Source organism: Orcinus orca, chromosome 14 (genome assembly GCF_937001465.1).
Source record: "Orcinus orca chromosome 14, mOrcOrc1.1, whole genome shotgun sequence".
In the NCBI taxonomy this organism is placed as follows: domain Eukaryota; kingdom Metazoa; phylum Chordata; class Mammalia; order Artiodactyla; family Delphinidae; genus Orcinus; species Orcinus orca.
Window position 1 is genome coordinate 56,346,638 of NC_064572.1, and position 25,012 is coordinate 56,371,649.

The following is a 25,012-nucleotide window of genomic DNA, read 5'->3' on the forward strand; positions in this document are numbered from 1 at the left end:
TCAACATCACTAATCATTAGAGAAATGCAAATCAAAACTACAATGAGGTATCACCTCACACCAGTCAGAATGGCCATCATCAAAAAATCTATAAACAATAAATGCTGGAGAGGGTGTGGAGAAAAGGGAACCCTCTTGCACTGTTGGTGGGAATGTAAATTGATACACTATGGAGCCACTATGGAGAACAGTATGGAGGTTCCTTAAAAAACTAAAAATAGAATTACCATACGACCCAGCAATCCCACTACTGGACATATATATACCTGGAGAAAACCATAATTCAAAAAGAGTCATGTACCACAATGTTCACTGCAGCACTACTTACACTACCCAGGACATGGAAGCAACCTAAGTGTCCAATGATAGAGGAATGGATAAAGAAGATGTGGCACATATATACAATGGACTATTACTCAGCCATAAAAAGAAATGAAATTGAGTTATTTATAGTGAGGTAGATGGACTTAGAGTCTGTTATACAGAGTGAAGTAAGTCAGAAATAGAAAAACAAATACTGTATGCTAACACATATATATGGAATCTAAAAAAAAGAAAAAATGGTTCTGAAGAACCTAGGGGCAGGACAGGAAGAAAGATGCAAATGTAGAGAATGGACTTGAGGACACAGGGAGGGGGAAGGGTAAGCTGTGACAAAGTAAGACAGTGGCATGGACATATATACACTACCAAATGTAAAATAGATAGCTAGTGGGAAGCAGCCACATAGCACAGGGAGATCAGCTCTGTGCTTTGTGACCACCTAGAGGGGTGGGATAGGGAGGGTGGGAGGCAGACGCAAGAGGGAGGGGATATGGGGATATATGTATACGTATAGCTGATTCACTCTGTTATATAGCAGAAACTAACACAACATTGTAAAGCAATTATACTCCAATAAAGATGTTAAAAAAAAAAACTTGTGAAAGAACACTCTGCAAAGAAGAGGTTAAGATTCTTTGCTGTCATTTTGATTCCACAAGGGAAATCAACTTTTGTCTACTGAAACCCGTCTCTAAAATAAAAGTGGGTATCAATGGGAAATATAATTGAATATTTTAAAACTTTATGTACAATCAAGATTCATTTTCAAATCCTGTTCTTTCACATCTAATTCTCCTTCTTCCCAACTGCTACTGCTTCAACTGTACTACTGGAAGCGCTTGATTTGCCAAAGAGTCTACCCTCCAACACTTGATTCCCCATCCAAGCTGTCAACTGATGCCCAAGTTCTCTCCTGTTTTCATTACTTGTATCATGAAACTCTCTTTCTAAAGCCTGACATTATCCGTGTCAAAACCATTCATCAGGGCAGCACAGACCATCTCACTGCCAACTTCTCCTCTCCAGCTGGCCCCCACTGCATCCACTCACAGACATATTCTCCAAGCATCTGGTCATGCCAATCTCACCTCAAAGCTTTCTTTTCTTTTTTTTTTTTTGCTGTACGCGGGCCTCCCACTGTTGTGGCCTCTCCCGTTGTGGAGCACAGGTTCGGACGCGCAGGCTCAGCGGCCATGGCTCACGGGCCCAGCCGCTCCGCGGCATGTGGGATCCTCCCGGACCGGGGCACGAACCCGTGTCCCCTGCATCGGCAGGCGGACTCTCAACCATTGCGCCACCAGGGAAGCCCCAAAGCTTTCTTTTAAGTTGAATCAGATACCTGGCGTGCTTTGCTTCCTACTCCTCTTCCATCATCGAAATAGTTCCTAAAATTCTACCTATTCCAGGAAGCTTTTCCAGGAGAGGTGAAAGATTTCACTGCCTAATTTTTGCTGACAGATCTCAAAACTGTCACAGATAGTTCTCTTTGCCCTCTCTTCCTAAAATGTTTACCAACATGTATGTAAAGCACAGAATACGAGTTACAGTTAACACACATCAGCAGGTTCACTTTTTATGCTTTTGGAGAAAAGTCTAAATTTTGTTTGGAGGAGAGAAATCAAGCATTAATATAATCCCTGATCACAGAAATAAATGGCATGAGGAAATCTGCCAGATCATCAAATTTATACTATGTAATGCTGGCCCAGATGAGTATATTTCAAGCAATGAGAGTGGATATGAGGTACATCTGCTCCATCCCATATGACTTTGTCACTACATTTTAGAAAGATGACTCTTCTTTTTCAACTTTACACACACACACACACACACACACACACACACTCTCTCTCTCTCTCTCTCTCTCTCTCTTTTGCCGTTATCTTCTTCATCTGCAACTATCAAATTGCAGACTTATGAAGAGCAGTGACCAGGTCATTCTAGGCAGTGTTTAGCACTTGATGCAAAGATGATCATGGCTTCTGAAAACGATTAAGTCAAACCTTACAAATAAAGATGCGGAAGGCAACACAGAAAGAGGAAGAGTAAATATTTTTTCAGGAGTTTAGAAACTACAGGTGATCTTATATTCTTGATGTCTAGTATTTAGTATACTATGATTTTTAAATATAAAATAATTTTGAAAAAATATAATGCCAAACTCTGGTCTGCATAGATATGGGGTTTTACTTCCAAACAATCCTCCTCAAAAAGCATTTAATAAGTGCTAACTATATGTAGGTCACAGTGTTAGGCACAAGAGACAACTGTCCTCAAAGAACCTATCTCCAGTTGAAGAATCAGGGCATACAGAAAAGACAGAAAGAACATAAGGCAACAGAAGCAGAGGAAAACACTGCCTGTAAGGCCACTGGGCAAGGCTTCCTGGAAGGGGTTAGGCTCGAGTTAGGCTTGAATGCATGAACTAAAGATAGGTTTTAGTTAAGTAAATGAGAGGAAAGGTGGACAGTATTTGCAATAGCTAGAGAGTTGGAAAGCACAGGGACTGGTCAGAGGAAGGTGAGGGGGGAAAAATGGAGATGATGAGGCTGGTGAAACAGGGAGAAGCCAGATGATAGGGATCCTGAATGGAGAACAAGGGTGAGAAGGACAAAGTGGTGTTTCAGAGACATGAAACAATAGAATGGAAAGGGAGGGTTAAGCCCTGAGAAACTAGAAGGAAAATACTGACAAGATCTGGTGATTGACCAGTGCCTAAGAAGAGTATAGTCCCTGTTGTCTACCCCCCAGATATGTCCTTCTCTATTCCTTCCCGAGAGCCATCAATTTCCTAGCAATAATAAAAAAATACATGTTACAAAATGATTTCTAGTAATATTATTTTCTACACTTGAAATTGTAAAATTATAAGATTAACAAATGTTAAATGGTCTTTATTTCCATGGTTAAAAAGTAATCAACTATACAAATGTTTTTCTTCACCACCACATGAGAACAAAACTGACGATATGATTCCATCGTGATAGAAGGTTTCATTGGTAACTCAAACACATATTAGGTTCTGCCAATATTCACCTATTCAACAAATATTTACTGTGGAATAAATACTATGAATTTAATATTATTATCTTCAGGACTCAATTACAGAGTCAGAGACAGCCTGATGAATGATAAACATCCCCAATAAGTAGCCAAAAGACAAAGGTTCTGGACTTGGCTCTGACTTTGAGATCTCACAGTTGGGGAAATTACTTCATCTCTCCCAACTTCTGCAAATGAGCACCAAAGCAACTGACATCTATGGAATGCTTTCAGTTTTCATGGATAAGTTTTCCTCTCCCATATTTTATACCATAACTTCACTGACTAACATTCTTGAAGTTGGAAAAGACTGGTTTTATTACTTCATAATTTACAGATGAGGATACCAGATGTTAGTGATAAAGCAGTGATTCCAACCTAAGTCTTTGACCCTAAACCCCATACTCTTTCCACTACATTACACTTACCCTACCTACTTCATAAAATTATTTGAACAAATTACAGATATGGAAATGCTTTAGAAAGGTTACAGCAATACACAAATGAAAGCAATATTATTTTGTTTGGCTGTGGCCAGGAGAGAATGCAAGTTTTATGGGGCTTAGAGCCTATACAAGTTGAGGCTCTCTCTTTAAGAAAAAGAATACAATGATATGGTAAAAATCTTGGAGGGGACCCATGAAAGTGAGGATACCTGAAACTTAACTTTCATTTAGCTTCAGGGTAGATCTGCCTCTGGATGTAACACAAAAAAAATTCACCAGCCAACCTACTAAGATAAAGAATTGCCCTCTAAAACCTAACTTCTGTCTTCTAAGTAGTGTGAAAAGAACAGAACAGAACAGTGGGCACAGAACAACAACAACAAAATACGTATGCTTGGCCTTTATTCCCTCAAGATCATTCACAATAAACCATATATCAAAAACTTCCAGTTACAAATAGTCTTTGCTATGTCTTTATTAGGATTAAAAGAACAAATTACCTACTAACGAAAAATAATTCTAATGAAAGTGACAAAAGAATTATTTTGCTAAAATAATTAAGCTAGAACATCATACCACACAATAATTATTGTTTTACACACACACGGGTATAAACACGCACACACTCATATTTACTCACAATTTGGCAAGCAAAAGATCTCATTAAAAAAAAATTTACCTCGTCTTCGCCCATAGCTCCTGGCTGCATGTAAACACAGAAGAAAACCATGGGTATTTGTATCAAAATGGTGAATTTAGAAATAAAAAAATATTCACACAAACCTTTTCTAAGTATTCTCAGAATCAATCTGGAGATACTGTTCAACTTGACTACAGACATATTATATTAAAAAAAACCTTTATGAAGCACAAGTTAAATCACAATCTTAAAGAGAAATTCAACTGGATGTGGCAGCCACTGGAAAAGATACAATGGGTGCTTAAGTTTCACAAGTCTTATAAGGATTTACACTGTGGCCCATTATCTATATCAGATATAGATAGAGTTCTTTAAAATTTTTTTCTGATCTATAAATCTTCATTTGAACTATATGTTACCACCAGACATCACTTTAAAGATAAAACCATTCATTCTAAATAAAATCTGCAGCGTGTGGTGGTCATTCTAAATTTCTTCACACACACACACACACACACACACACACACACACACACACACACACTTCAGAGTCCCCTGAAAACTGTATAGAAATTTTATACACAATTAGCTGTTGCTTCACAAAATGTATTTCTGTAAAATTTTCAGTGACATTTCTCTTAGCCTCCTCAGTTACTTTCCATACAGTATTACAAATGCAGGGAAAACAATATATTTTTCATCTAGAAAGTGAACTGAAAAAGTAGAAAGGGATTAGGCAATGGGTACATCCCAGGCTATGCTGAAGAAGAGAGCACTTTAAAGATTTTCTTCCCCCTCAAAACGCAAGGCCCACAGAATGCATTGTTACAATGTTTAATAAAGCTAGAGATCCTGTCATCTAAAATGACTTTCAAAGCCAAAGTTTTTCAAATTTGAAACCCCGAGTTCTGTAAAAAAATAAATGAGAACTCTAATCCATTTTTTAAAGGCATGAAATGTTACAACATTAAATTTAAACTAAAAAACAAGGATAATTTGGGGTTACATTCCCAGTATAAGGTAGAACTAAATAAAACTACTTCTCTCCTAGGAAAAGAATTCAGACTTTTCAGGTAGAAAGTTGAAATACTAGTTGGCCAACCTCATCTTCTTGTAGTTTCCATTTTTCTTCAGACATCGTACTCACCCCACTGATACACCTTTGGCCTCTTCACTTTCCCATGACACAAATATTATAAAGTATTATCCAGCTTAAAAAGGATTATTCAAACCCTACTTACTCCCTAACTCTGTCCCTCGGTATAACTCTCAACGAAAAACACCTTTTCTGAATTTACATAGCAATTACTGTTTGCATCACTTACAAAGGGAATGCATTCTAAAATAAAATTTTAAGGAACTTTTACACTTTTCATTATTTGGAACCTGAAATTCATCTTCCCAGAATAATAAATGGTAGTTTCCTAGCTGGGTCCCCCACAAAAGCCTACTTCACTTATAATAACATGGGTGAATTAACACTAATAGACAACACTTAAAAAAAGAGATGAAAACCAGTTTTGATGTCCCACCATTTATTTTTGTCCTTCTCCCATCCCCAATGATGTCATGCTGTCCAACACCCCCCAAGGCAAAACCTCTATTTAGAGAGAAAATCAAACATTCTGTATTTCAAAATTACTCATTTCTCTCCCAAACAACACATTCCTATTCTTTCATTATACCTGATTTCTGGCCAGATACTCAATAGAAAAGAATCTGATTACGATACTAAGGTACAAATGACTCATCAGACCTTAACATCCCTAAAGGATAAATGAAAATGCTGTTCACTCAAGTCTTCAACTGCTAACCATTCAGGTAATAGAGAACACAAAGTGCATAGACCCAGACAGGCATGGGGGCGGGGAGCAGCACCCCGAACTGGGGATGGGGTAGAGCTGCAAAAGGCATACTTGGGAGTTGTTTTTTGGGTTTTTGTTTGTTTGTTTGCCTTGGAGGAGGTTTTATTTATCTCTCACATTGAAACTGCAAAAATACATCAGTATTTCACAGTTACTTGGGAGTTATAATCAAAGTTTCCTTAAAACAGTTCATGATTTTTATAGATTCTTCTCTTTTTCCCATTTCTAATCGAAGACAGAAAATTGGTTCATGTCAGTCTGCAGGCTCTGATAATATGGAGGCAAAGATGGAATATGGAATAGGCAGCCAATTTAAAGTAGTGATCTTGGGCTTCCCTGGTGGCACAGTGGTTAAGAATCTGCCTGCCAATGCAGGGGACACGGGTTTGAGCCCTGGTCCAGGAAGATCCCACATGCCACGGAGCAACTAAGCCCGTGCACCACAACTACTGAGCCTGCGCTCTAGGGCCCGCGAGCCACAACTACTGAGCCTGCGTGCTGCAACTACTGAAGCCCGTGTGCCTAGAGCCTGTGCTCTGCAACAAGAGAAGCCACTGCAATGAGAAGCCCGCACACAAGGAAGAGTAACCCTCACTCTCCACAGCTAGAGAAAGCCTGTGCACAGCAACAAAGACCCAACGCAGCCAAAAATAAAATAAATAAATAAATTTATATTAAAAAAATTTGCTCATGAGGGCCATTTGCAAATAGACTAATTAGAATCAAACTCTTCCCTAAGGGAGAGATAATGAAGAGAACACCAAGGAGAGAAATTTGGGAGCACAAAAGTAGTGCTTTCCCCTGAGAACAAATATGACTTTTAAACAAGAAAGGCTATTGAATATATAAACTTAGCATGAGCCAGCACAAAACAATCCCACATAGAAAAAAAGGAAATAATGTGACTAATTCTGGGTATATAATATAGTCTATGCTAGTACAGATTTATACCAGATATGCCAAGATACGATATACTTTCAAAGTCCAAGAACTACTTCCTCCAAGAACTTTAATTCTTTATTATCAATCATCATCATTACAGATAAAATTCTTTTTACTGTTTCATTATGTATTAAACAACTTTAGACCTCATAAAAAATTACACTCAATTTCTAGAAGTCAAGGTAGTAGTTACCCTTGGCTAGGGGTATTAACCAAAAGGGAACCTGAGGGGAGGTTCTGGGGTATTGGTAATGTTTTGATCTTGATCTAGGTACTGGTTACTTTGTGTTCAATTCCGTGATAATATATCAAGCTACAGTATATATTTATGATCTGCACACTATTTGGTATATAATTATACTTTAATAAAAAACAAAATATTACAAACATTTTAGACCGATTCACTGGGATAAAACGTTATAAGATTAACGTAGAAGGTCCAAAATGCTAACATTTTTGTAGTCTTTAAATCATAAACCTGAATAATCCAAAACTGAAAAAAATTAGACTTATTTTCAATTCATCAGAATAAATATAAAATGGTACATGTACTTTGCAGTGGGATATGCCAGTTACTCTAAAAATAAGTTTACATGATCAATGACTAGTACCTTGTGAATGACACCTCATGTTAATTGTATGGTGTTTGGTTAGGCACAGGAGGCAGCACTGTAAAATGGATCATCTGTTACTCCTTAAGGCTTGGCCTGCACTCAGTTTTACATGGCTGCACTCACACATGTGATTCCCTAAGGGCAACTTACAATCTGATTTTAACATCTAAAGTAAATCTTCAGCTACATGGATTCATCTGAAGTTGCTGATGTTTCTGTAAGCCAAGTAACATCATACACAGATTCTACTACAGAGGTTCAAAAACGCTTGTGCATGGCACAACAGAGAGAGAGAGAGAGATCTCCATTCTCTTGTGGATCAAAGTAGCATGCACCCATTTCAGGAACTTAAGCATCCTGGGATGCCATACTTATGAAATCAAATGAACAAGATACAGAGATCTTAGTACATTTTACTAACTGGCTTGGAAATATCTGTCAAGGCTGTTAAAAGTTAACTGTAGTAACAAATTGTTAATCACCTTCCTTGCAATAAAATCAGTTTCTTAAAAACACCTTGTAAACTTATTTTTTGAATACCATTTCAGTATACAAAATTAAATTCTATTCGAACATCTAATGGTCCCTTTCAACTTCCATCTAAGTATTAGTCATGCAAAAAATTCTACCTAAGATGGGTTAAGATCTTAAAGTTAGTACAAAAATATCCCCTTTTCCCTAGTTAGACTGTAAATTCCCAAAGCACAGGAGTGATGGAGTTTGTCCCATATATGCCCCTCCTCTATCTTTGTCTTTATAATGGCAGGTGAGATAGTTTTAGCCCAGTAATTTTCAAATCTGGCAAATTATAATTGAAAAGGTCAATTTATTCATAACATAAACTTAGCAGGTAGAAATGATGCTTGAACGGATGGAATACATTTTCATCTACTACATTCCCATAAAGTATTTGGATGTTTTCAAATCCCTTCTTCCCACCCTCTTCTCGTTGACTCTTATCCATTTTTCTCAGAAAAATCTTTCCATTCCATTTGCAAGCTTAAAAAGTAACATTAACAAGTGGCAAGTATAATACTAGTGTTGCTTACATACTTCATAAAGGAAAAGAAATACCATAAAGTAAAATATAATAACCTGATAATTTACCATGCTCCAGGCATTATATGCTGAATGTTTAATGTTGTCTGTTCTAATTCCCAAAGCAACTACCATAATATATATTTCCAGATGGGCAAACTAAGGTCCAAAGAGAATGACTGGTCCAGGTTATTCAGCTACCTAAACAGCAGAGCTGGGATGGAATCCAGGTCCACACCGGCTCTAAAGCATTTATTCTTTTTCTCGTTTAAGTTAAGGTAGTATGTACATTCAATAAAACTCATCCATTGTAAGTTTACAGTTTGATCCATTTTGGTAATCATACACAGTCATGCAACCGGTACCATCATAAACTAGAACAGTTCATCTCCCTAAAACATTTCCTTGTGCCCTTTTGCTGTTGATCTTATCCCCCAAACCATGGCTCCCGGCAATCATTAGTCTGCTTTCTTAGTTTTGTCCGCCCTTTATACAACTTCATATAAATGGAATCAATGTGTTTGACTTCCTTTACTTAGCATAATGTTTTTGAGATTTATCCATGTTATTACATGTGTTAATATTTTGTTTCTCTTTATTGCTGAGTAGTATTCCATAGTATGAAAAAACCACAATTGATCCATTCACCAGTTATTAGGGACTGAAATGTGTTCCCCCTAAAATTCATACGTTGAAGCCCTAACCCACAATGTGACTATATTTGAAGACAGGGTCTTCTACGAGGGAATTAAGGCTGAATGAGGCCATAAGGGTAAAGCCCTAATCCAACAGGACTGGTGTCCTTATAAGAAGAGGAGATACTAGGAGTGCCCATGCACAGAGAAAAGGCCATGTGAGGTCACAACAAGAAGGCAGCCATCTGCCAGCCAAGAAGAAAGGCCTCAGGAGAAACCAACCCTGCCAACACCTTGATCTTGGACTTCCAGTCTCCAGAACTATGAGAAAACAAATTTCTTTTGTTTAAGTTATCCAGTCTATGATATTTTGTTATGGCATCCCTAGTAAAGTAATACACCAGTCAATGGACATTTGAAAAAAAAAGCCTTTATTCCTAACCACCAAGATAGAAAAGCCAGTATTTCAAACCTGTATAGTCCTTGAAAGTACCCAGAAATTCCCTTTAGGATTCCAAAAACTTATCATCCTCTAAGAGTTTGCTTTTTTTTTTTTTTTCAAGAGTTTGCTTTCAGTATCATAATCCAAGATTAATAAAGAGAAACTTCTCACCCAAATTTTCTTTATTTCATTATTACTACCATAGCACTATTGTTTTCTATTAATCACTATACTTAAAGCTGTTATTTTATGAATTAAGATGAGAATTTAATAGGTGTTTTTGCGGATTGGTCAGAAAATCTAATTGTCATTAATAACATATGAAACTGCCCTACATTCTAAACAACTGAACTTTTGCAACATTCTGTTTCATTGCTTACAAAATCTTATAGGAAACCTATAGATCTTTAATCAATGTCCCAAACAAAACAGGAATTACTTCTATAACCAACACAAAGATGTTCTCCCTGGTTCTGCTAGAATATGTTAATCAAGAGTTAAGGTAAAAGAATAAGGAGGCTCACTTCAGTCTTTTCCAGTCTTTTCAAACTTTTTTCTAAGTAGCAGAACCCTCTCTCCTCCAACAAATGAACCCCAGCAAATATGAGATATTTATTCCCTGAACAAGGCTGCTTAGGTTGAAGCAGCACAGGGATTCGGAGCTCCACCTGTCAGGTATCCCTCCCCATAGTGGTCCTTAAAGTACCTCCTTGGATGCTGAGGTTCCATAGAACATGACTGGAAAACTGAAGACTCATGCTACATGGTAGGACAATTCTTTCTAGTTAGAAAGTTCTTTCTTATACTTGCCTCACTATTATCCTTCACCACAGACACCAGCCTTTTATTCGAGGGTTATTACTTTATCTCCTTTCGGTTTTCTTTTCTACAATGAAGTTATATTTAGCTATTCCTCATAAGAAATAGTTTTCCATACCTCACATCATCCTGAATATCCTCTTTCAGATAAACCTAATTTTCCTAATTTTACTTGCCTGTCCAAGCTTCTCATAAGAACAATCAAGGCCCTTTACCATCTGATTTCTAACCACCTTTCAGATCCTCATTCCCACTATTCCATACATCAGATCCATATATTCCAGTCACACCAATTCAACCCACTCCTCTGATAGTATCATTAAAATATAATCACCTATCCAGTTAACATAAGGATCTAGATACCCACATGTGTTTTTTTGTAGGTTTTTTTTTTTTTGCGGTATGCGGGCCTCTCACTGTTTTAGCCTCTCCCGTTGCGGAGCACAGGCTCCGGGCGCGCAGGCTCAGCAGCCATGGCTCACGGGCCCAGCCGCTCCACGGCATGTGGGATCTTCCCAGACCGGGGCACAAACCCGTGTCCCCTGCATCGGCAGGCGGACTCTCAACCACTGCACCACCAGGGAAGCCCCCACATGTTTTAACATCTGTTCTTCTCTGCTTCCTAGGAAACTCCTAATCCCCTTTTCCATTTCCATCCACTATTATTTTTCCAATCTTGTCCAAAATGGTAAATCCAAGGCTTCACTATAGCATCTTGTAGTGTCCATGCACACCTAGTATTAATTTCTGAACTACATTTACCATGTAGGTTACTAATTAAATCTCTCAATATGTGACATGTTATCAAAGTAATCACTTCAGAACTTCCAGGTCCATGTCTTAAATTTCTCATTAAAACAGAGAAAGATCATTTAAAATTTGTATGTCTGACAAGATTTCTCTGGAAATAAACCTAGGTAAAGAATCTCTGCATGGGGACTTCCCTGGTGGCGCAGTGGTTAAGAGTCCGCCTGCCAATGCAGGGGATGCGGGTCCAATCCCTGCTCTGGGAAGATCCCACATGCCAGGGAGCAACTATGCCCCTGTGCCACAACTACTGAGCCTGCACTCTAGAGACAGTGAGCCACAACTTCTGAGCCCACACACCTAGAGCCCATCCACCGCAACGAAGACACAATGCAGCCAAAAATAAATTAATTAATTAATTAAAAAAAAAAAGAATTTGCCTTCTAATGCAGGAGTCGTGGGTTCGATCCCTGGTCGGGGAACTAAACTTCCACATGCCGCAGGGCAACTAAGCTTGCGCACTCTAGAGCCCATGTGCCACAACTAGAGAGAAGCCTGCCCGCCGTAACCAAAGAGCCCGTGCACCACAACGAAAGATCCCGCATACTGCAGCGAAGGCCCTGCATGCCGCAACTAAGACCCGATGCAGCCAAATAAATAAATAAATATTTTTTTTAAAAAAAAGAATGTCTGCATGATACTGCTATCACTGGTTGGAGAGAGTGGGCATGCATGTGCATTTGTTTCAGCTGGTGCCTATGCACCCTCACACCTGTGCCCTAATAGTATTCCACTGAGAGTAATTAATTACCACCTTACCTTTATCTCAGTAGCACATTGCTAAATGACACACTAACTGCCCTCCTGAAAAGCAAGAAAATCAAGCAAAGTTCTACGGATCCTAATCACATACCAGAATATTTTATATTTTACACAGACCAGTCTGTCCAAACCAGGTCTGAAAATGCCTACTCCATGCACCCAGATATCTGGCATATGTTCACTATACCAAAGTCTTCACTATGCCAAGGTGTCTTGTGGTCTCTTCAAACTTTAAACACTCAATTTTTAGATTGTTCAGGACAGCCAATACTTGCTAACCCTACATGTCTGAGCCCCCAGATAATGTAGGAAATTATACAGAGGGGAGAGAGCGGGAACAAAACGGGTGCCGTTGTGCCCAGGCCCCTTAGTCAGCCTCCTCGTCTCCTCCCTACCAGCAAGGCTCCTCTCATGTGGGAAGCAGGGCTCCTTCATGGAGCAAAGTTGTGGAAAGGAATGGACCTGAGAATTTGGGATGAACTCTGGCAACACAGAGGACTGCTCATTCCCCTCACCCATCCTGACCCCTCAAAGACAACTTCCTCTAGTAACCTGGACTTGGAAAAACCTCAGGGAACAATAAAAACAGACCAAGCCTTGAGCAGAAAGAAACAATAGGAGGGAGCACACAGCACAATCCTTATACTGTTTGATTCCTTCATGCTCAGATAAAGATAGACACTAGAAAGGGGTAGGGGGGCAGCACTGAATTTCTCAAGAGGTAACTACCTCTAATTGTGGTCTTTTCCACCCACCCCCCTCAACCAGGTTCACTCCCAGACCTATTAAATTACAGTCTCTGGTATGGGGTCACAAGTATTTTCTATTTTGGTTCCTTTTTTTCTTAATTTAATTTTTTATTTTATATTGGAGTATAGTTGATTTAGAATGTTCTGTTAGTTTCAGGTGTACAGCAAAGTGCATCAGTTACACATATACATATATCCATTCTTTTTCAGATTCTTTTCCCATATAGGTTATTTATTTTGGTTCCCATTTTGATTGTAGAGCCAGGATTAAGAATTACTGCTAACTCAAAAGGAAAAAAAGGGGTCAAATGGGTAGAAGAGGGAAGCATCAGAGACTAGCATTTGTTAGGTATGTATTTCTTGCCAGTTTTGGTAGTGGAGCATTGCACATTTAACCTTATTGTTGGTCAAGAAGGAATTAATGTGTCCATTTAAAATAAAAAATATGGGTAGCTTTCCCAAGGAAACAAACAAATGATGGGTCCAGGATTTAAGCTCAGATATGTTTGGTCCCTCCAAACTACATTATTTCCACTATATTAGGCTGGGAAAACAACAGCAACAACTTTAGTCAGATAACAAAGGTATGTGTGTGTGGAGGCTAACAAAGAAAAGAAGGCAAAAGTTTCAGGTACTTAACTTTCCCTCCAGATCACCGGCATACCAAGTCTTCGTCCAAGTCTCAGATTTCCAGTCTGCATATACTAGAGGCCTGAGAGGCAGTGTGTTAAAATTCCTGCCACTAATAAGGGAGACTACGTTGTAAAATTAAAACTGATCATTTTCATAAATGCACTAATTCTCTACAATCAATAAAGTATTATTTAGTTAACTGCTACTAAAGGAAACCTGAGTGATCTTTTTGGGAAAACCCAAAAGAGCAGAAATCACTGCTCTTTCGGATTAAAGGACTGGTTAGCAGACTAATCTGTGTGTCCAAGTCATAGATGATTATTTGCTGGCTGTATGACATCAGCAAGCTCCTTTACCTTTTTCAGAAAATGAGGACACTGCCATGTTTTAAACAAGGATGCAATAAAGATGAAAGGAATGACCATGATTCTCTGTTTTCTGTCAAAGTGCCCCAATAGCAGAAGGAAACAAATCACGAAGCATTCTTAAAACTTGCTGAAATCTAGAAAATCTTTTGAAGTCTCCAGCTTTATCTGAAAAACTGCATTCAGTTTCATATACTGCTCTATCATACAGCCATATTTTGTTTGGATAAGAGAATAATTCTGGGGAGAAATTGGTGCTTAAGGAAAATTTTGACCATGCACTGGCAAACCATTTTAAGCATTACAATGGCAGAGACAGGTGTGTGAAAGCACTTTGTAAACTGTTAATTGCTAGATCCATATATGTTAGTACCATCCTCCAAAAGAAAACGTTAAAACAAATCTTTAGGAAGGAACTAAGGTGGACTAGATATTCTCTAAGGCTGTTATACTGTGCTTTTCACAGTCTCTCTGAGATATCTTTTCCTTTCTTCCAGTCTTCCAGACTGAGTACCTACTCTATGGGCTGGGCATTGCACTGGAAACCAACGAACAGCTATGAAAAGAAGTTCATTCTCTGCCCTCTTGAAGCATACATGTTAAAGTGAAACACTAACATTAAAATAGTTAATTACAAGTGTGATGAGTACTATAAAAGAGAAATCCACGTTCTACTGCTGACACAAGTGGACAAAGCAAACAGGGAGGTCCACAGGAAAAAGGTAACTTTTCAGTTTCCTGCATCTTTATTATTAAGTCGAAGCACCCAAATCCTGACACTTTAGACATATTCACACACACAAAGAACTTCTTCCAAAATCCAGTAAAGTAAATCAAGAATTTCAGAGTTCACTTCTTTACAATATTCAATGCCAGGCCATGTAGACCAGGAATATCACTCTATTTTTCAGGAAAAGAGGATTCATTAAGCATTCAGAGCATAAACAAGGTGACAAGTAATATTAGAAAAATGATTTTCCCAGAGACACTGGATTTGTGTGTGTTAAACTAGTATAAAAATAATATAACCACTCTTAACAATTAAGTATTTAAAGCAAAGGTTATCACCCTCAACCTGGAGGCAGAAGGTTCTGATCCAGAAGGTTCTGGCTCCATCATGTCACCCTAGCCAGTTCACATAGTCTCTTGAACCTCAGCTTCCCCATCTGTAAAATGAGAAGGTCAAGACAAAACAACAATGCCCTTAGGTCCCCTACCATGTTCATGTGCAGCATCTACCCAAAATAATTTGAAATTTGAGTATAGATCATTACATGTCCTTCTGATTACTATTCTGCATTTTTAAGTTAGCCATCATTTACAATATATTCATTCCACAATTATATACTAATTTTACTTCTAAATCTGTTCGGAGAGAAACAGGGATCTTGTCTTCCAAAAGTTCAAAATACTCAAAGACAAAGTCTTTAATCTGAGAATCTCAAAATAATTCCTTCCCTATCTTATTACTCTGCTAAAAAAAAAAAAACAAAAAACTATTTACTTATATCCACTCATGGTGAGCAGAAATACAATATACTCTTCAAATTTTGGAAAATTCCATTTGAAATTCTAGCAAAACTGGCTCTATTCCCATTTTGGCATAAAAGCATCATGTGTTCAGCTCCCTCTCTGCCACTTCCTCTCAGCTGAGCCGCTCCCCAAGGAGATCACTCTCAGCAGAGAATGAAAGGGAGCGGGGAGGGGGAAGAGGAGGCTCAGCAGCCACGCCAGAGTCTGCCAAACGCAAAGTTCATACCCAAACCCTTTCACATTGCCTCTGGCAGCCCTCAGTTCAAACAGAAATAGAAGTGAAGTCTTCTAACATATTTTCAACGCATTAATAAGAGGAAAAAAGTGGAAGGCAGCGTGATCTAAAGCTCCACGTTTCTTGGTGCATCAGCTGTGTACAAGGTGTTAACAACCAATGACCTTAGAGTTTCTCAAGCAGATGAATGTCTTTTGGGTTTTTTTTTAAGATATTAAAAATTTAAGTCTTCAAACATCCAAGGTTTTATTCTAGGACTCCTCAATGTATCAGTGTTTTTAAAAGTTTGATAACGAAGAGTGACGGCAAACAGTCATCCCTCCCTGTCAGAGCAAAAGTGGAACTTCAAATTTCTTTTTTTTTTTTGACTTGTGGAAACACATTTTTTATTTCATAATTATCATATGGGATAGTAAGTTTAGCTGTATTAAGTTCAAATTACTGGGTTAGAGGTTGCAATTAATAAGAAGCTGTAGAAGATACCTACTGATGTATAAGGCTCTACTGGCTTTATTATAGTTCAGCTGACAAATAAGGCATATTTGTCATATTTGTCAAGGTATAATCTAACAGCACTTCAAATTTCTTATTTGCTGCATAACTTGGAACAGGCTGTAGTTACAAGCTGAGAGATATCAAAAAATGAATTGCATGAAAATTTTTAATTTCAATAAAACTGAACCTCTGTTACATTACAAAACTACTGTTTAGACCCTCTTCTCTAAAAAGACTATGCCCCCTACTTTCCAAATGTAGCAATACTAACACCTTATTTGTACCTGTGCCTAATCTCATCTACATCTCACAAAAATAATGAGGTAGTTAGAGTATCATAACTGTCCTCCTGTAGGTTTTTTTAACTAAAGAGAGACTTAGGAGATTCAGAGACTTGCTCAACCAGAAGCCATCCTTATCTAAACATGACTCCTCCAAGAATCTAAGCCCTCCTCTGAAAAAAGGGGGACAATATTACTTCAAAATATTCTTAAAGCTGTTGTATTTTCTGTCACTATAGATTAGAGTACATTTGCTAGAATTTTATATTAATGGAATCATCTAGTATGTACTCTTTCTTTGTCTAGTTTTTTAAATTCAGCATAATTATTTTGAGTCATTCATGTTGTTGCATGAATCAACAGCTCATCCCTTTTTTTTTAATTAATTAATTTATTTTTGGCTGTGCGCAGGTCTTCGTTGCTGTGCGCAGGCTTTCTCTAGCTGCAGCGAGTGGGGGAAACTCTTTGACGTGGTATGCCTGCTTCTCATTGCGGTGGCTTCTCCTGTTGCAGAGCATGGGCTCTAGGTGCGTGGGCTTCAGCAGTTGTGGCACGCGGGCTCAGCAGCTGTGGTTCACGGGCTCTAGAGCGCAGGCTGAGTAGTTGTGGCACACTGGCTTAGTTGCTCCGCGGCATGTGGGATCTTCCCAGACCAGCGCTCGAACCCGTGTCCCCTGCATTGGCAGGCAGATTCTTAACCACTGCGCCACCAGGGAAGTCCAAAAGTTCGCTCTTCTTTATTGCAGAATAGTATTCCACTGTGCAAACGTACCACAATTTGTTTACCCGTTCTCCAGTTGAGGGACATCTGGATTATTTATAATTTTGGCTATCATGAATACTGCTGCTTTAAACATTCACATACACATCTTTGTGTGGACATTGGTAAATTCTTAAGATAGAACTGCTGCATCCTATGGTGGGTGTGTATGTTTAACTTTTTTAAGAAACTGCCAAACTGTTGTCTAAAATGACTATCCCATTTTACATTCCAAACATGACTGCAGAGCATCTTTAAAAGTGCCAAACATCATGAAAGATACAGCAACTCTAAGCCCCAAAGAAGGTGCATGTTTCAGTCAGGAGACAGAGACAGGAAGCATTTCACGCTGAAAAAAAGATTCACGCAAAAAGAGATGGTAATATTCTCCAGGACAGCCACTCTAGCCTATTAGTGATTTGTAGGTGTGCTGTCTTAAATTCCATCAGGAAAACCTCTATCTAAACACAAACAATGTAAGATATGTTTTGGAAGTCTAACATGCAAAGAAAAGGAAATCTTTAAAAGGCAGCACTAGGGCTTCCCTGGTGGCACAGTGGTTGGGAGTCTGCCTGCCAATGCAGGGGACATGGGTTCGAGCCCTGGTCCGGGAAGATCCCACATGCCGCGGAGCAACTAAGCCAGGGTGCCACAACTACTCAGCCTGCGCTCTAGAGCCCGCTAGCCACAACTATTGAGCCCATGTGCCACAACTACTGAAGCCCACGCGTCTAGAGCCTGTGCTCCAGAACAAGAGAAGCCACCCCAATGAGAAACCCGCACACTGCAATGAAGAGTAGCCCCCACTCGCTGCAACTAGAGAAAGTTCTCATGCAGCAACGAAGACCCAACATAGCCAAAAATAAATAAATTAAAAAAATAAATAAATAAAATAAAAGGCAGCACTAAAGCTCTGATACAAGCAATCATGACAGCAGTTCACCTGAGCATTATCTACTAGGCCGCTATGCTAAACTTTACAAGATTTATATATAGCCATTTTAGTGATCATTATCTCCATTTTACAGGTGAAGAAACCAGAGACAAAGAAGTTAAGAATGTGGCCCCAAGGTCATACAGCTTCTAAGAAGTGGGACCAGATATGCTAGATTCTAAACAATGCTTTTCATGGCTATGCTAATTTATTGCTCATCTCCAGGTTTCACAAGCCTTCCAGCCTACTTGGAAGATACCTCCCTGAAGCTGAGTGATACTATCCCTTAGGCCACACTGCTCCCCCTGTTTCTAACGTTGTACTCATCAAGCAACTTCCTGATATTTCAGTTTTTCCAAGCCCATTCTCTACTTGAAAAAAGAGAAGCTGACCAGTCAAGAGGAATAAAGTGGATATACTCAGCAGTGATTCTCCTAGAGTAAATCACAAGACCAGGCATTCTGGATTTGACCATTAACTTGAGCATAAATTTGGTCACTTGACTAATGATGGAGCACCAATATCCTTTTCTGAGGATCATCATAATAGAGGAAAAAGCACCAAGTCAGGCATCAATCCCATACAAGCCCACAACTGCTAAACTCAACTCTATACCTAGAGTGCAGGTATACACACACGCGCACACATACACAAAACCCACATACAATCGAAGAAACAAAAAACACAAACTACCCTTAAGTGTTAGAAAAAATCTCGCTGATGAAACTACTACAGATATAGCTGGAAGCACTCTCATAGCCTCCTTCCTTCTCCAGCAGGAAAAATAAAAATACATTATGCAAACTTCTAGTGTCTTTGGTATAAGGGTGATGAGGATGAAAGGAGGGCATTATTAGAAAGTTAAGAAAAAATACATTAACAGTTTAAATGGAAGGGGCATATTGTTTCAGAACTAACTATATTTTGGAAATAGCAAACAAGTGGCAGATCTTACTGATGGATCAGAATTTCTTCCCATCTATATTCTTCTGTATTCTCCACTTCTGTATTCTACAATACTTGAGGACTAAAATTTTCAGTAACAGCCAAAATTTAGACGTGTCTCTTAGTTTCCTCCCCAAAGGCTGGCCTGCTAATTCTTAACTAAATTCATGGTCTTGAGTAGCAAAAATCAGGAGAGTCTTTGACTTTACACAAATTTTGCTAGTCTTTCCACACCCTAAATATCTACAGGTTTACTGTTTTCTACAGTTGGTTTCCTACCGTCTTCTCCCAAGCTCCATTTTCTGGCTTCTAGATGTCATCAGCAGTGGTGATTCTGAGAGGAAGGTATAGGTGGAAGACATGCACTAGGAACACCGAAAAATGGGAAACTGGCCCATTCAAAGTTGAGCAGTAGTGGGGCTTCCCTGGTGGCGCAGTGGTTGAGAATCTGCCTGCCAATGCAGGGGACACGGGTTCGAGCGCTGGTCTGGGAAGATCCCACATGCCGCGGAGCAACTAGGCCCATAAGCCACAACTACTGAGCGTCTGGAGCCTGTCCTCCGGAACAAAAGAGGCCGCGACAGTGAGAGGCCCGCGCACCGCGATGAAGAAACGAAGAAACGAAGACCCAACGCAGCCAAAAACAAATTAATTAATTAAAAACAAATTAATTAATTAATTAAAGTTGGGCAGTAGTAATGAGAAATGAGAATGCTCACCCTGACACCTCTGTCTGTCTCATCAAGTCAGGAGAGCTGACAACATGGTATTTTCAGGAGAGATTTGGGTTTGAGTGAGATCAAGGAAGTGAAAGAATGGGAGATTTTTTGAAGCCATGGTGAATGGCAGCATTATGAACAGAGTTAGGAAGCATCAATTTTGCATACCAAAAACGGTTAATAAGAAAGGAACTACAACTGTCTCACATTTCCTTTTTAAAAAAATTTAACCCTTGACTCGATTCTTTTAAATTTTCTTAGCCAGTATCTTCTTGTCTGAAAATATAGTTCAACTTCAACCCAGCCCCTTTCAATAATTGCAAATTCTGAATTAATAAAGATTTAGTGATTTGTGACCTCATCTATATGAAGGTTGAGGGAAAATAAGAAGGACAGACCAGTCACAGGACAGTAACTGTTGAGCTGACAAATGGTAGGCATAAAAGGGAAGACAAAAAATACATAGGTGTGTTTGTGCATGTGTTACATATATATGTCACCAGATGGGCTGGGCCCAACTACACAAAAGGGGAAAAAAAGCTTTATCACAGCAAATCTATCAAAACCTGTAGACCTCACAAGTATCTACCAAGGAGGATATTTTGTTTATTCTGATCATTTCAAGTAGAAGTCAACTTTGAAAGAGAACTGACGTATGCAAATGTCAAACCCCAGTGGTTTTTACGGTTTACTTTGAGGAGCCTATAGGGCAGGACCCACAGAGTCATTTGAAGATAGGTGTGCTCTGGTATCTGCCATTATGTTGAAATATGCATAACTCATCAACATGATATAGATATTGGCAAAATGACCCTTTTGGTACTTTAAAAAATATTACAACATCACAGAATCTTCATTCTGAAAGCAATCATTAAGATGACCTAATTCAGTCTCCTCATCTCTTACTAAGGATGAAGAAATTTCAAGGCTGAAAGGGGGATTTAAACAACATGTACAAAGTGGAAAGAACATAAATGAAATCTCTTATTTAAAAGCAGAGATTAAAGTGAATCAAATCAAAGAGAATCAAAACCTTTTAAAAACAAAAGTGTCCTCTAGCTTCATTTTTTACACAGAAAATCATAAATTATATCTTCTCCCTCTTGCAGAAGAGGACTTACACCATGTCAAATTAGGTCTTTTCTAAAATACACACTTATTCCTGCAGGCAGACACACTATCATACTGTTCTTTTCTTTTACATTCATTTCTAAATCCCATCATCTAACTGAAGTGTTTTCACAAAGTTTCACAAAATTGCTGTGGCTCGGCAAGCCAGGCATGTTTATTAATCCTCACCTCAAAAATACCTACTTTTAGAAAAAAAGTTAGAGGTAACAGAATCTAACTGTAAAGTGATCTTTCTTCTAGAAATCAGAAAATAGAGGTGGATAGTCTGGAACTCCCATTGTTTCCAAGACCCTCAAAAAGAGGAGATACTAGCTATTTAGAACAAAATATGCATGGAGTGGATTAGGACCTGCATTATCAAACAATGCCAGCAGTGCTGGCTCTTACCAGTGCTCCTTGGAAGGTAGGCTACATGTCAGAACCAAAAGAAATATGGAATATATATTTTAGAGATAACCTAAAATATGCCCTAAGGAACACTAATGGCATTTCAACATCCTTACTCAAGCAAGAAGAAAAGGGGTAATATTGTAGACAACCGTAGATTTACCCAGCAGGTCCTCCATGTGTATTGAGAGTCAGCTTGTATGTCAGGGAGGATGAGAGGGGACAACCTGATATCACTCATTTGATAGAGGAGAAAACTTATATCCTGAGGGATTCAATGGCTTGTATGGTCCTTTAGACAAGGGACAATTTCCATTTAGAGACTGTTCTTCTGCAAAGCTATTTGGTCCACAGACACTAGGAAGGAGAGTTGATGCCAGCCAGATATTTCTTGCAGTATTATTTAATACAATGACTTTCTGGCTAATAAGGTTTTGATGCTCCAGAACCCAATCCAACAAGTATACTGACAAAACCATTTCTAAGGAGCAAAGCTATCGCCACTATTCCTATGCAAACTCCACTAATGGGAAACCCCTTATGTCCAGTTTGAAGCACCTGTTGGCTATCTACCACAATGAGAAAATTCTGAGTTACAATAAGTTGATTTATTTATTCACACTCTCTAGCCCAGTCCCTCTCTATCATCTCCCTCCTTCTTCCTCCCGTCTTTCCTCCCCCCTAACACAGTGGTATACAGCAAGGGTCAGCAAAGTTCTCTGTAAAGGGCCAAACAATAAACAGTTTAGGTTTTTTTGTCTCTGCCACTGTAGAACAAAAGTAGCCAAAGACAATCCATAAATGAATGGGTTTGGCTGTGTTTCGATAAAACTATTTACAAAAACAGGCGGTGGGCCACATATGGCTCACAGGGCTGTAGTTTGTCAACCCCTGGTTTACAGTAGCAGTTCTCAAACTTTAGCCTGCATCAGAATCACCTACAGAACTTGGTCATACACAGATTTCTGGGCCCCATGCTTAAAGTTTCTGATTCAGCAGATCTGTAATGGGGCCTGAGATTTTGCATTTTTAATAAGTTCCCAAATGATGCTGATGCTGCTGGTTCAGGGTCCACACTTTGAAAACCACTGGTATAGAATAATGGTCTAAACTGCACTCAGTGAAGGCTGAAATGTAATGAACAGCTGAGAAAGTGGAAATGACATGCTGTAGACTTGACTGCTAATTTTACAGAATATTTCATATGAAGACTTACTGTTAAGTGCCATAATATTATCTGTTCCTGGATGATGAAAATTTATTCCCATGCGTCCTAAAAAATAAAATAATTTTACTTTAAGCACAGAGAATGCTTAATATAATCATAAATACATTGTACAATATGAACATTACAAAAAACTAAAACAGATTAATCTATAACAATGCTATCAAAGGCCATAGCAGTTAAAACAGTTTTAAATCAAGTCATAAAACATACACATGAAAAATCTTAAAACAAAGCTAAAGTCTCAATAACAACAAAGAAATAAAACAAAACAAAAAAGAAGCTTCCCTTATAATAGGAAAAATTAACACATCTCCCACATTCCAATTTAAACATGCCACTCCCTGGATTAAGCATTTTATTTAAACAATTCATACTGCCCTTCAAATTCAAGCAGCAAAATAATGAATTCAAAGAAGTATACAAACTTGAAGCTTAGAGGGAATTAAAAGATAAAGATTTCACGGTGGCTCAAAAATGCAACATAATGATCAGAATGGCGACCAGAAGAAAGATGTAAAATTTATATAACAGATATAGTGGGGGACAATGACTGGCCTAAAAATTTAGGGTTCTTGTGCTGCCCCTACCACTCACTAGTTATACGACCTTGGGCATAATGCCTGTGTCCAGACCTTTGTCCTTATAGTAACAGGGGGCTGGCCGCTTGTTTTGTCTGCCTCCAAACAAACAATCATTTCTACATTTTTAAAAAGTTGTAAAAACAAACACAGAAATTAAAAAACAAAGAATAATGTGCAGGGCTTCCCTGGTGGCACAGTGGTTGAGAGTCCGCCTGCCGATGCAGGGGACGCGGGTTCGTGCCCCGGTCCGGGAAGATCCCACATGCCGTGGAGCGGCTAGGTCCGTGAGCCATGGCTGCTGGGCCTGTGCGTCCGGAGCCTGTGCTCCGCAACGGGAGAAGCCACAACAGTGAGAGGCCCGCGTACCGCAAAAAAAAAAGAATAATGTGCAACAGAAACTATATGGCCCACAGGCCTAAAATATTTACTCTCTGGCCCTTTACAGATGGTGTTAGCCAGCCTCTGTTCTATAAGATGACAAGTCTGAATAAGATATTTCAACTAATAGCCTCCAGGTTTAAGAGCAGAAGATGTATTAATTACTTGGGGAAAAGGACGATGTATTAATTATTTGTGATTTACTTATCATATTCTGAGGTATTCAAACTAAACAATAAACAACCAGTCACTGGAAAGTCTGCCTAAAAAACCCAATTACTGCTGAGCAGAATTTAAGGAAATGGCACATTGAGAGGGTCTTTCAATCTCCGACCTAGGAATATTCAGATATGGGTGTTGTTCCTATAAACTAGGGATGTTCCCTAAACGTTCTCAGAATAATAACAGGTTATCAAGAAATCCAAGCAAGCCCAAATTTAGCTCATTCAACTTCTTTCACTTCCTGTGCTACAATCATTTATGGTAAAGAATTATGTAGTTTACAACCACTATATCAAATAATAGTTTTTATATGTTTCTGGAACTACTTATGTTCTCTAATGTTAAGGGATGCCCCTCTCTGCAGTCCTCTAGAAGCTGGATCCTTTTTGTACTCTTTCCATCAGGTCTTGGGACTTTTCAACCTAGCAAGATGAAACTGAAAGGAAGCTCAGTAGTTTTCTAATTATCATCCTCTATCCTACACCAATAACTTCCAATTCAGTCTTTCTAAAGATGAGGCAAAACAAGAGCCTTAGGCAATGTTTTGTAGTTGAAGGCATCACTACTTGCTGAAAAGCAGAAAATTCTTTTGCCTTTCCTGGTATCCTTCCTAATTCTGTTGGCCTCTGACTTTTAATGATCTCTAGATCAAGATCATCAACCAAAGATTTTATACGAAACTCTAGTTCAATGTCAGAACCATCAGAACCAATTACTTAAATGTAATCTAATTTTTTCCCAAATTCCTTTTAGTAAACCACTTAAGGCTTCTTTAAGCTACTTTCTCTACCTCTTCAAAAATTAATGTTTAGATTATAAAATACAATATATTTTCATTGGAGAAAAATTAGACAATACAGAAAAATGAAGAAAACAAGATCACCAAAGACAAGCTCTGCTAACATTCTGATTTATAGACTGCAAGTTTAGGAAGTATATATGTATAAAGGTTTCTTTTCTAAAATTAGGTTTATTTTATAATATTTTAAAAATTTATTATATAGTATGCCTTAAGTTTTACAGTTATTATGGGATTTTGAAGGAGAGAGAAAATACCAAC

General features: G+C 38.5%; 1 protein-coding gene across 8 annotated transcripts in view; it reads right to left on the reverse strand.

Moving 5' to 3' along the window:
- CPEB3 (cytoplasmic polyadenylation element binding protein 3) overlaps window positions 1–25,012 on the reverse strand; it is a 178,237-nt gene that overhangs the window by 77,690 nt on the left and 75,535 nt on the right. For 5 of the 8 annotated variants that reach the window (XM_049696525.1, XM_049696524.1, XM_033404881.2 and 2 more), the window contains exons 4-5: window positions 22,760–22,816; window positions 4,492–4,515 (exon numbers count right to left, since the gene is read on the reverse strand). In XM_049696525.1, coding sequence (XP_049552482.1) covers window positions 4,492–4,515; window positions 22,760–22,816 — 81 coding nt within the window. The remainder of the gene's footprint in view (window positions 1–4,491; window positions 4,516–22,759; window positions 22,817–25,012) is intronic. The other 3 variants (XM_049696522.1, XM_004279397.3, XM_004279396.3) reach the window with 1 other exon arrangement.